Raw genomic sequence first — 13,108 nt, 5'->3', positions numbered from 1 at the left:
TGTAGGGGAACCCGGGTGACTCTGTCGGTTGGGCGTCCAACTTCGGCTCAGGTCGTGATCTCATGGTGCGTGGGTTCAAGCCCTTTGTCGGGCTCTGTGCTGACAGCTCAGAGCCTGGAGCCTACTTCGGTTTCTGTGTCCCCTCCCCCGCTTGTGCGCTCTCTCTCTCTCTCTCTCTCTCTCTCTCTGTGTGTGTCTCTCTCAAAAAGGAATAAACATTAAAAAAATTTAAAAACGTACTATGTGTTGGCATTTTCCCCCTCTATCATAAAGTGACAAGGGTAAGGACGCCTGGGTGGTTCAGTCGGTGGAACGTCTGATTTCAGCTCAGGTCATGTTCTCATGGTTCTCGAGTTCTAGCCCCATATCAGACTCCGGGCTGACAGCTTGAAGCCTCGAGCCTGCTTCGGATTCTCTGTCTCCCTCTCTGTCTGCTCCTCCCCAGCTCTCTCTGTCTCTCTCAAAAATAAACATTAACAAATATTTTATAAAATGGCAAGGGTAACTGTGATTGAGGGTGAAGAGAGCACCTTTGAGTTGTGTTACTATATGGCTTACAACTAAAGTTACTTTTGATTTAAACCTGCAGCTGCAGTTGATTGGCAATGGCAGCTAGAGATGGCTTGTCCAGAGGCTTTGATTTCTGTAGTGCAGACATGGGTGTTGTGTTATTTTTCCATAGTCCCTGGAGCTTTCATGGTATACAACTGGCCTTTAGTGACTCCCTGAAACATGTGTCATGTACCCAGTCTGGGCTTGGTAAACTGTTACCTTCTGCTACCTGCTCTTTCTTCTGGCAGATTTCCTTTTAAAGCATCCCCTTAACTTTCTCACCAGGCCCTTGTGGTTAGTAATGTTGCCCTGCCATATGTTAAATATAGAATGCTGGTGAGGATATTCTACACAGTGAATTTGGGCATCTCGGTTGGATTTGAGTCTTGGAGCAAAACCAAAGTTTAGCGATGACTGCATTGTGCTGTCATTTAGGTTCAGATTTGATGTCCTTTTGGTGTCCTGTACTTTGTCTACCAGCCTCTCAGAAGACATGCATGGTCTCTCTATTGAGCATTCAGTTGCCTTGTCAATTGGAGATCCCTGTATAGTAGGTGGTGATGTCTTTAAGGACTTAGGGTCAAGGCTGTGCTTTGGACTTTTCTTGTGTGAATGAACAACACTTTTTTTTTTTTTTTCTTTTAAGGCTAGAATAGTAGTTCAGTATAGGAGTCAGTGAACTTCACTCTCTGGTCACAGGTCTGCTGGTTTCTCAAATTATATTTATTTGTGCCATTAAGAAGAATGATTTAGCAGCATTGTCGGTGATGTCTAGGTATAGTTATTCTTTTGCGGTGGGACAAGAAATTGGAAGTCAGTCACCCATGCGAGAGGGAAGATGGAAGGAACCATGTCTCTGTGTTGTAGTAGCAGTGAGCTGAAGATGAATAAAGGGAGGCTATAATTGCCTGTGAGTACGACAGTCGCCGTGATGAGGGAACCAATGTTTAGGAGTGAGCAGTGGAGCAGAGAAGAAGAACGCCTTGATGATGATGGAGTATACTTGAGGACAGAGGCTGCTGACTCATGCATTCTCCCCGATTCGGCCAGTGACTTCTCCTGACCTTTGACCCTTCTCCATTTCTAAAGTTGGGAGTGCTCTGGGAAAAAGTCATTTCCTCTGACTTGCAAATGATTCCAAGGGGTTAAGTTATTTAAGTGTAATTTGCAAGAGCAGGTGCTAATGTGGTGTAATGGGGATACCTTCTGAACAGCAAAAAGGACCCTATTTTTTCTTGGGAAGGCGAATGGTTTCAGCCAAGTAAGTGAGGGTTGTTTTGTGTGTGTGTGCGTGTGTGTGTGTGTGTGTGTGTGTAAATATACATTATAAAATTTACCATTTTAACCATTTTTAAGTGGTCTGCAGTGTTAAGTACATTCACAATGTTGTGCAACTGTCCCTGCCATCCATGTCCAGAACTTTGTCCTCTTCCCGACCTGAAACTCTGTACCCATTAAATAGTTAGTCTCCATTACCTCTCTCCCCAGCCCCCAGTATCCACGGTTATACTTCTGTCTCAATGAAATTGACCATTCCAGGAACCTCATAGAAGTGGAATCATACGATATTTGTCCCTTTGTGCCTGACTGATTTCAGTTAGCATGTCATCAAGGTTCACCCATGTGTAGCATGTGTCAGAATTTCCTTCCTTCTTAAGGCTGAATCTTATTCCATTGTACGTATATAGTACAGTGTTCTGTTTACGTGTTCGCCTTTCAGTGGATGTTTGGGTTGTTTCCATCTTTTGGCTCTTGTGAAGAATACGACTATGAACTTGGTATACACATATCTGTTCAAGTCCCTGCTTTTAGTTCTTTTCTGTGTATACCCAGAGGTGGAATTAAGCAAGGGGAGTTTTAGTAGGAGATGGGGAGGGTAACGTTTTGGGATGTCCCTCTCCTGCTGAAGTGGTGCATGTGAACTTCAGGGAGCCTTCTTGGAGAGCTTCGGTAGATGCTCAGGTCAGCAGCAGGATGGTAGCCCACATGGAAAGATAAAGAATGAAAGAGCCGAATGTGTGGCCCCGTCTGCCTGCTCCTGGCACCAGCATGGTGGTCACCTACCCTTGTTCTTTTTGTCCCCAGCTCCTTTACCCCTGGATCGCCACCCCCATTCTCCTTCCCTCCCTCTCATGGCTCCCCCCACGTCACCAAAACCCTTGAGAGCCACACAGCTGCTGCCTCAGCTTCCTTTTGTTCCTGGTTGGTGCCTTAGAGGGATAAACAAACTTTTTCAGAGTTTTATGTATAACTGAGCACCGGAAGCCATATCTAAAGACTGCTTTGTTAGTAGTTACTAGCTCTTATTTTCCCTTTGATGGCTTGTTTGTAGTCCAAGAGAAATAACCCAAAATGTAAGACTGTGGACTGACGGCTAAATCTATGTTGCACTTCAGGTGATAAGGAACTTTTTTACTGGAAGCTTTTAAATCTAGTCAGGTACCATTATTCCCTGATGATAAAGTAGTTCTCCAGAGGCTATATTTAATTCTTTATATAGCCATTCTGCTAAAACTATTGCTGACCTGGTATTTTCCTACTTCAGAGGGATACTTGAAGCTTTGGGGTGCTTTGCAAGCATGTATTTCATGTTTGAAAGCATGCGTTTATGGAAGTCTTCTTGTTTCTTGGGATTCAGGGTGGAAACAAAGGAAAACACTCTCCAGTAAAGAGACCATATGTAGCCTAGATAGAACCGAGGTACATTCTGGGTGTAGGCTTGGTAATCTACTTATTTTAATATATTATCTCAAAAGACTGCACATCTTCCACTGTGTTAAGTAGAGATCCAGTGACCAGAACAATAACAATAACAATAACCAATGTAAAAACATTCAAGTAACTCATATCTCTGTGGGTGAAGCCTGACAAGTGCTTACATTGTTCTGGCCAATTGATCTCAGCTTTATTATGGACCTCTATTTATTGCCTCTAAATTTCTAGTTATGTCAGTAGAATATATGTAATAAATGTTATAATGAACATACCAGAATTTTTAAAATGTGTTTCCAAAGAGCACAGGGCCAATCACAGTTCCAGTTGTAACAAGCAAGCTCGGTTTGGTATTAAAATCAAGCAGCCAGATTGGTAGGCAAGCTCACCTCTCATACAAGAAATTAGGGATGGTATTATCCATTAATTTCCACCCTGCGCAGCTGAATAATGCAGCTGACAGATGCTAATTTTCTTAAATTGTAGGCAGCAAATGATGCATGAATACAACAGCAACACACTTTTTAGAGGCTCTTGGTAGTCATCAAAAAGCGAATTTATATAAAGTTTGATGTAGCCACTATCAAGTATGGCATGATGTTAGTGCCTTCTAATGACTGTCTTAAATCCATCTGTTGTCCTCTTTTCCCTATTAACGCTAATGGGGGTCTAGGCAGGAATAAAAACCTCCCATGTGCTGTGCTAACAGACCATTCAATTTATAACATTCATGTGATTCCTAAGGATAACACTCATGCAAGAATAATGACATCTAAAATTTAACCAGTGACAGGATTATAAATATTTTATTTCATATGTGTATAAGTGTTTCCTAATTTAATTATTTTTCTCCAGTGGCTTAATACAAGTTTATTTCTTGCCCACCTTATAATCTGCTGTGTCTTGGGTAGCGTTTTGTGTTTCTTATTTTTGAGGCTGATATTATTAAATGGCCATTATATAATGTTTTTTCTTTTCAGATTTTAGCATCACCCCGTAAGTGATTTTACAGCTGAGGAAACTGAGGGTTGGAGAAGTTCATGATTAAGTGATGGAATTGCTTTTGGGGGTCAGAGTTGGCACTCAGTAATCTGACCATAGAATCAACCACAACTAGAGTAATTTTTACCATTATTGGCAAAATTTATTGTTTTATGTCCTATCGGATTTGAAGATTGTATGAGATTAATACGTGGACTAAATTGAAAAATTTAGTTCAAACTGAATTCAAAAACTGATGAGTTACTGCACATCAAAATGTCTCCTTTGGGTTTGGGTCTGTTGATGTAATAAAAAGATCGAAGCCTGACAGAGAGTCTCTCCTTGACCAAAGTCTAGCCAGGCTCCTCTGAGCCCTCCTTCTCAACTAGGCTTCAACCTTAACCAATAAAGACATGAACAGACAGTAGCACAGGTTGAAGGTCAAGGTGATATCCTTAGGATGACCCTAGTCCTCTTAAAGTGCCTGCCGGAGAAAACTCAAGACTGTCAAAATTTTTGTTTGTTTGTTTGGGCTAACAGATAGGGTCTCTGTCTCTCAGCCTGCGTGGGAGGATAGAATCTGAATTTTCAATATTTGCCAGCTGGCAGACAGAGTTGGCCTGATCGCAGTTACACTGACTAACCCTTTGTAATTTTTCACTTCCCTGACTCGACTGAGCCCCTGCTGGCTCCCTGCCCCACTCCTTAATTCTTCTCTGAAAACACTCAGTTATTGTGTTCAAATGGAAGGTGAGTTCAGTTCACACTGGGCTCTTTTTTCCTGTTGAGTAGTTACTACTGATTAAAATCTGTCCTTACCACTTGAACATCACGCCTTGTTTTTCTTTGACAAGGCACACATCTGGCCTTGCTACCTACATGAGACTGACATATGGTACGGTAGCATAAAAAATGTACGTGGTTGTGGTAGACAGAGTGACTTACGAGGAGGGGAGCACACGGGGGTCCCGTTAGCAGGGGTCTCTGCTTGCTTTCAAGTGCCCTTTGAGATCTAACGAAATTGAAGGGTTTGGAGCACGCTTCCGAGTCTGTGGAGGGAAGGGAGGCGGTTCAGCTTGCCTGTGCCCCTCCCACCTGAAGCGTGCCTGGGTTCACCTAGCAGGGATCCTAGCGTGTGAATTTCCTACATTGAGGATTTATTTGAGAACTCTCCCTGCTTCCGTTCTGTTCACCCAGTGGCACAAAGGGAAACTTTGCCGGTCACAGCTGCCATGACTTTCATACTGGGACCCTGTATGTGTCCTCATGGTTCCTTTTGGCTCTTTGCTTCCCCACCCAGACCCACCAGAGATTTCCTATCGTCAGCAGAGCCTCCCTGATGTGGCCCCAGCAGGGGAAGGAATATACTCCTGGCTACTTGGCCATATTAGATTAGGGAGCACATATTTTGATAGGAATCATTAAAAGCAATGTTATGTATCATGTTCAGAAAGTAATAGAGAATAACTTACCAAAACACCTATACCAGCCAGCGTTAGCTTAACTTAATATTTGCCACATTCTTCAGCTGTATTAACAAAATTAAATATTGAATTTATTAAAACCACAAGTGAAAACTTAGTTCTTTAAACTTTTAAGTTCAACTCATGACCCCATTATCACCTGTGTATGATTTTTAAAACAATAAAAATATTAGAGCATACTCCTCCCTGGACCCATTCCCCATTTTCCCTGCCAGAGATTACTACAATTCCAAATTGGCTGTTTATCCTTTCCATAAAGAGATACTCTTCTTGATTTTAATATTATTAAATATTTTTCTTTTTTTGCAGTCTAAGAACACATTGCCCTGTTTTGTTGCTAGGGTGGTAGGAGATGATGTTGATGGAATTAACAAAGTTCTCATGATAATCTGAGTAGTGATAGTAGTATATTGACTATTTCCAATGCCCCAGGTTGAGTGCATTCAATGCATTATCTCATTTAATCCAGTCTGCTACCATTTCTCATCTTTTCCGAAAAGGGGCTGGCTGTGTGCCCTCTCTGGGTGTTAGAGTTCAGATAATATTCCCTAGTACACCATAGGGTTGTTAAGATGTTGGAAGTGCCTGGCATACAGTAAGGCCTCAATGGATTTTTAGCTATTATGCTATGCTGCGAATGAAATTAAAGAAAACAATTTGTTTAGTTTTATTCTTAGCATTTTAGAATGCTTGATTCAATTTCTTGATCAAGCATGGGTCAAATAGTGTAGTTTGTCTGAATTTCAGGCAACAAACATTTATTGAGCACTTACTAAGTGCCAGGTACTGTGCCTGGTAGTGAGGATATAGAAATAAATACATACTTTTTTCTTCTTGAGGGTTATAGGGAGATAGTCTAACAATTATTTCCTAAAAGAAAAAGAAAAGGACTGATTTATAAAATTTTTCAGTGAACTGAAATGTTTGCATTGTAAGTTTTTCTATTGCTAATTAAGTTCTTCAACTGTTTTTGTATCTACCCTTAGTTTATTTTTGTGTTTTTTTTTTTAAACGAAGCACCTGGGGCAGAGCTGTGGTGAGGCCATAGTAGGTTTTCTCCATCATGTAAACCTGGACATAACGTAGCTTCTCTACCTCCTACCAGGATTCTTTTCTGAAATATGAACAAAGAAAATATAAAACCAAATATAGGAAAAGAAATAGAAGGGATTGGAAGAAAAAAATCCACGGGTTCTGATTATGGAGGTTGGTACATTATTAACAAATGATGTCTTTCAAATAGAGTTATTTCTCTCTTAAATCATTTATTCATGTAATACTGATCTTAATATTCTTAAATGTAGTCTCTGGTTTTATTATCCTTCTTTATTAATGTCCTGCCTTTGGGTCTAAAGGGGACAGATTGCCCAAAGCCCCTCATACTTCAGCTTTTAGTTCATGTTTTAAAATAAGACTAGGAAAAAAAATAAAAAATCTGGACTTTAAATCTGTGGTCTATCTTGTCTGAAAATGTACCTGAATGTTTTTGAGGTGGTGACCAGAATCACAGAGGGTAATTATGTTTGAATTTTCAGTGGTAGAGTTTGTGCTTCAATTAATGGGCGTTTGCCATATTTATTTGTTTGGAAAAGTTTATAATCTCTTATGTGGGGACAAAAATCAGTATGATCCCCTTTTTGCAAGAAAATACAGGTTGCAGAAAGAAAGCCTGGCAGAAGATCACTGAAATGTTGATAGTGGTTTTCCCTGGTGCGATTTTAGATGACTTTTTTCCTTTATATTTACGTTACCTATTTGTGAGTGAAAAGAAACCAAATCCACGTGAAAATGATACTTACCATTTTTACTACTGTTTGGACTATATAGCTAACGTTTACTGAGCGCTTTAGTTAAAAAATTCTTTGATGCCCTCAACAATAGTCAACCGCATTCTCTCCATTTTAGAGACAGAAAAACCAAGTCCAGGAGAGGTTGACTAACGTCTTCTCTGTTGTCACTGAGGCAAGATCGGGATCTCAGAAGCAGATCTCATTTTCTGTAGGGTGTGCTTTCACTATATAATGGTGCAAAAGAGAAATTTTGGCAAAGTAAGTGTTTCCTTTGCCATTAAGATACACATTTCTGGGGCGCCTGGGTGGCTCAGCTGGTTGGGCATCCAGCTTGGGCTCAGGTCATGATCTCACAGTTTGAGTTCGAGCCCCGCATCAGGCTCTGTGCTGGCAGCTCAGAGCCTGGAGCCTGCTTCAGATTCTGTGTCGCTCTCCCTCTCTGCTCCTCCCCTGCTTGCAGTCTGTCTCTTTCTCTCTCCAAAATAAGTAGCATTAAAAAAAAAGATACACATTTGTGAGAGTACTTGAATTCAAGAGTTAGACCTCGTAGCATGGACAGTGATGGCAGCTGCAGCTCACTACTGTACTTGGATAGTGCTGGTAGTTACCATGCACACTGCTAGTAAATCACTTTATTTTTTTTTTTTAATTTTTTTTTTAACGTTTATTTATTTTTGAGACAGAGAGAGACAGAGCATGAACGGGGGAGGGTCAGAGAGAGAGGGAGACAGAATCTGAAGCAGGCTCCAGGCTCTGAGCTGTCAGCACAGAGCCCGACGCGGGGCTTGAACTCACAGACCGCGAGATCATGACCTGAGCCGAAGTCGGAGATGCTTAACCGACTGAGCCACCCAGGCGCCCCAGTAAATCACTTTATATTGCAACACTTATTAACCAGTGGGATAGGCTTGTGGGGTGCATGCCTGAGGAAGAGAGTGAGGCTCTACTACGAGGAACAGATCTGCCGGGGAAAATCACATATTGTCTCGGCTGCAGGGCCAACAGCCACATGTGATGCATTCTTCCATGTATCTGAGAGGTATGTGGCTGGAATACCGATCCTCCCCTCCCCAGTCCTTGGATGAGGTTCTCCACGTTGCCTGCCATCCTTTCTTTGTGCCTGTTTGTTGTTTGAGAAAGACGTGCCCATTTGTTCTTTTATCGTTCTGTGGATATTTCATGAGCACCTACTATGGCCAGTCGTTGTGCATGTATTAGGGTGAAACGGATAAAAATCAATCATGGTTTCTACTTTAACTGAGCTCCATTACTGTGTGAATATTAACATCCATCCTAACTTCCTAAAGTCAAGAAGCCTTATTTCTTGGGGCACCTGGGTGGCTCGGTTGGTTAAGTGTCTGACTCTTGGTTTTAGCTCAGGTCATGATCTCACGGCTTCATGGGTTTGAGCCCCATATTGGGCTCTGTGCTGGCAGCCCAGAGACTGCTTGGAATTCTCTCTCTCCCTTCCTTCACTCATGCTGTCTCTGTCTCTCTCAAAGTAAATAAATAAATGCTAAAAAAAAAAAAAAAAAAAAAAAGAAAGGAGTCTTATTTCTTGGGTGTTGATAACTAGTCCAGTCCTTGTGGTGAGGAAGTAAGGCAATGTAAATTGGTTCAACTGTTTGACTTTTAAAGGCATACCAATGCATTAGAGTTCAAGGTTGATGTAAATTGCTCAGTGAACCTAGACTGACATTGATGTCCTGATTTATGCAGATGAATACCATGTGTGTCCTGTGGACATGGTTGGATGACCATCAGTTCTTCAGACAGAGGAGCTTTGAGAAAGAGGCACCAGCCCCATTTCACTTTGACAGAATTGCAACTCTTTGTTTTGTTGACCATGATCTCCATTTTGTTGACTTTTTTCTGGTTGATTTTGAGATCAGTTTTTCGTAGTAGATATTGAAAAAGTCCTTGTTTGAACGTGCTTATGTTTCCTTCTGTGATGCTGAGAATGTTTTATGGGTTTATATGCATCCTTGGCAAGTTCCTATGGCATGGGCAGAAGTAACAAGGGGCTGTATCCTGTGCTGGCCGAAAGGTACAGATGCTGGAGGGGAGGAGGTTTACTTGGGTTTATGTGGGAAATCAGGGTCACAACTTGCCCCTGGATCTCCTGACTTAATTAAGACAGCATTACCCTTGTTGCTGTTAATAAATGTAAGGAGTGTGACAGCAGCAGGTTAGAAGGATGGCCAAGAAGGGACTTGCCCTTGCCACAGAATTACTGATGTTTTGCCTGCCGCTTACACTGTCTTGTTTCACCCCCACAGGGCGGTACCTGCTTCCAAACCCCGTGGCAGGGCAGGCCTGGGCCACCTCGGCGGAGACGTCCAACCTCGTGCGCATGCGCAGCCAGGCCTTGGGCCAGTCTGCGCCCTCGCTCACCGCCAGCCTGGTGAGTGTCCTCTGCTTCTTTATGCAGAGCATCGGGTGATACCGTCTCTCCACCTCCCTGGGGACTATTTTAAGTTTATTGAGTTTAACTAGGTTTGAACTTACAACCACATTTAACGTTAAGGACAGATTTGGCAATGTGCAATATTTTGCTCTGAGTGTGCTAATTTTTTCCAAGGCTTGTCTCCATCCCTCCCGCCTAATCTGTACCGTTTGTTTCTACTTGACTGTCTTCCCTCTTCCTTCAAAAGAAATGAAAATATTTGTGAGATTTTTGTCTTAAATGCCTTATTTGAAAATAATTCCAAACTTACTAAAAGTTGCAAGAATATGAAAAATCAGTAGAACATGGTGGGTCCTTACCTTGATTCAGCTATTAATCTCTTGCCAAATTCGCTTTATCTTCCTTGTATATATGTCGATGTAGATATATACCTATGTGTGTATATGCATATATATGTCCACACACTCAGATAATTTTTTGAACTGTTTGGGAGTAAACTGTATGTATTATGGCCATTTGTTATCACAGTTACGAACAGTGGCAAATTTATGGCTGCCATAAGCCTTTTATGTATGCTCCATTCTGTATTTCAGTTTAATCAATTGGCACGATAATGTCCTGTATGGCATTTTTCTTCAGCCTCCAGTATAGGATTCAGTCTGGGGTCATATATTGTATTTAATTGTCATATCTATTCAGTCTCTATCAATCTGGAAGGTTGCCACAGCCTTCCTTTGCCTTTTATGACACAGACATTTTTGAAGACTATAGTTCTCCCAATGAAAAAAAATGTAATGTTTCTCATATTACACGTGTTTGATATGTGTAATGTTTCCTCTTGGGGAAAGTCACATTTTGCATTCCAGGCCAGAATAGGACATGGGTGGTGATGTTTCCTTTCAGGGCTTGCCTCATGCAGGCCCCCGAAGTCAGTCTGCCCTTCATTGTGATGTTAATTTTGCTACCCCCCCTCCCCCGCCCCCATCATGGCAGTGTTTGATTTCTCCACCGTGGTTTGATTTTTTCCTCTTGCAAACGATAAGCATTCTGTAGAGAGATAGATTTCAGGCCATGTGAACGTATTTGGTCAAAAATTTCCCCTAGATTTCTCATCCATTGGTGACACCTGTTTGTTTGTATGTTTGTTTGTTCCAACCTCAGCACTTGATCCGCATTTACCACTTGGCAGGTGGCACCCATATTTGTATATATGTTAGTAGTTTGGACTCCTGAATTTTTTTTCCAGTGTTTTCAGTGTTCATCTTTATTTTCTTTAAAAAAATTTTTTTTTTCTTTTTTTACTGTTTATTTTGAAGAGAGAGACAGAGACAGAGACGGAGCCTGAGCAGGGGAGGGACAAAGAGAGGGAGAGATACACAGAAATCAAAGTAGGCTCCAGGCTCCGGGCTGTCAGCACAGAGTCCAACATGGGGCTTGAACTGAAGATCCATGAAATCATGACCTGAGCCCATCAGATGCTTAGCTGACTGAGCTGCCTAGGTGCCCTTCATCTTTATTTTCAATCACAATGCTTACTAGAATTTTTTTTTTTCTCCTGGGTGTATTACTTCTCTACTTCAACCTTTGGCACAGCCTAGAAGTCTGTACAAGTTACTTTTGCTTTAGTGGTAGAGTTGTATGGTATGGGAATAGGTTTTTAAACATGTTTTACTGATGATAATGCAAATAATAAATGAGTGCATTGCGGTGCCTTGTAATCTTATGCATTGGTAATGAATAAGTTGGATATTTGAGAATTATTCAGTAATCAGGGAGATTTGATTTAGGTTGAGATTCTAGTCTTGCTTTTGCCATTAGGTAGCTGTATAAACTTGGGCAGATCACTTACTTTCTCAGATTTTATCAACTCAGCTGTACCTGCAAGATGAAAAGAGGTATTGAATCAGTCTCTGGAATTCAACTTCGGGATTCCCTGATTTTGCTTCTAGAATAATAAAGATTATGAACATAGTGAATAGTTATCCCTAAAAAAGTGTCTTTCAGAAAATTTATGACTGCAAAATTGACTATGATTTTCAAATCAAAGTTCATCTTTTTCCTCTCATGAAAATTTGGAGACTTATATTTAAAGGTATGTTTACAACGATAGTAGTTAGCATTTGCCTTCATTCCATTCCCAAGTTCAATTTTAGTTTTTCTTCTTGGGCAATTATATTAAAAGCTTATTTTACTGAAAGTGTTTACTTTTTAAGGAAAGAGGGAAATTCCTCAGAATTAGTGGTTTAAAAAAATTTTTTTTAATATTTATTGTTTTGAGAGAGAGAGCGAGAGCGAGCGAGCAAGCAGGGTAGGAGCAGAGAGAGAAGGAGACACAGAATCCTAAGCAGGATCCAGGCTCCAAGCTGTCAGCACAGCGCCCAACTCAAATCCACAGGGCTCTAATCCATCCGCAAACCGAGAGATTGTGACCTGAGCTGAAGTTGGACGCTTAACCAACTGAGCCACCCAGGTGCCCCAGTGATTTTTTTTAAACAGAAGTGTTTTTTGGTCACTGCAATATTACTCTTAACACTTAGTTAGTAATCCTGTATGTTTATTGCCAAGTAAATTATTCTGATTAAAAAGCACTGTTAAAGGGAATATATCTTACGTAATACTGGTAGTCACATAGTCAGAAACAGAAATTGATTCATTCATTCTTAAAACACATGTCAGGTGACCTAAGGCTTGGGAATAAGATAAAAAGATAAAGAGAGCTATTAATAGAAAATACAAAAGAGTACTCTCTAAAATCTGTCTGATGAGATTCTTAGCAAAGTGTCATTAAATTACTGGCTTATCTGCCCTGCAAGTTTTTCCACTGTTTGCTTGAGAGCAAAACTAGAAAAAGTGCTAAAATACCATCGAGAGCAAACTTAAAATAGTACCTGGCACATAACAAGTCTCAAATGTTAGCAGTGTAATTACTTCTGTTGCTAACCTATTATGGGTAAGCTTGAGTACAGAAGCCAGACTATGGTTAACCATTTATGCCGGACAGTGAAAGTTTAAAATGTAACTTTCATCATATCTTTCCTTTAGAGGTTTCATTGCTTCCTGATTATAGTTTAAGGAAAACTGTTTGCGGGCTGTTTGACCAAGTCATCTCCCCTTGCACCCGCCCTCCTGTTCCATTGTTGAAAGAGCAGTGACAGCTGGAGGGAGCTGCCAGGCAGAGTACC

The 13,108-nt window shown here is 41.0% G+C and overlaps 1 protein-coding gene across 8 annotated transcripts in view; it reads left to right on the top strand.

The window, feature by feature from the left end:
* The window catches only part of MAST4 (microtubule associated serine/threonine kinase family member 4), a 563,317-nt gene that overhangs the window by 162,771 nt on the left and 387,438 nt on the right, over nt 1–13,108 (top strand). For all 8 annotated transcript variants that reach the window (XM_053907302.1, XM_053907300.1, XM_053907299.1 and 5 more), the window contains exon 3: nt 9,799–9,923. In XM_053907302.1, the coding sequence (XP_053763277.1) occupies nt 9,799–9,923 (125 nt within the window). The remainder of the gene's footprint in view (nt 1–9,798; nt 9,924–13,108) is intronic.

The sequence above is a fragment of the Panthera pardus genome, unplaced genomic scaffold, assembly GCF_024362965.1.
Source record: "Panthera pardus isolate Hobbes unplaced genomic scaffold, ASM2436296v1 HiC_scaffold_2, whole genome shotgun sequence".
NCBI classification, from domain to species: domain Eukaryota; kingdom Metazoa; phylum Chordata; class Mammalia; order Carnivora; family Felidae; genus Panthera; species Panthera pardus.
Note: the sequence above shows the minus strand (reverse complement) of the source record. Positions and strands in the feature narration are given on the sequence as shown.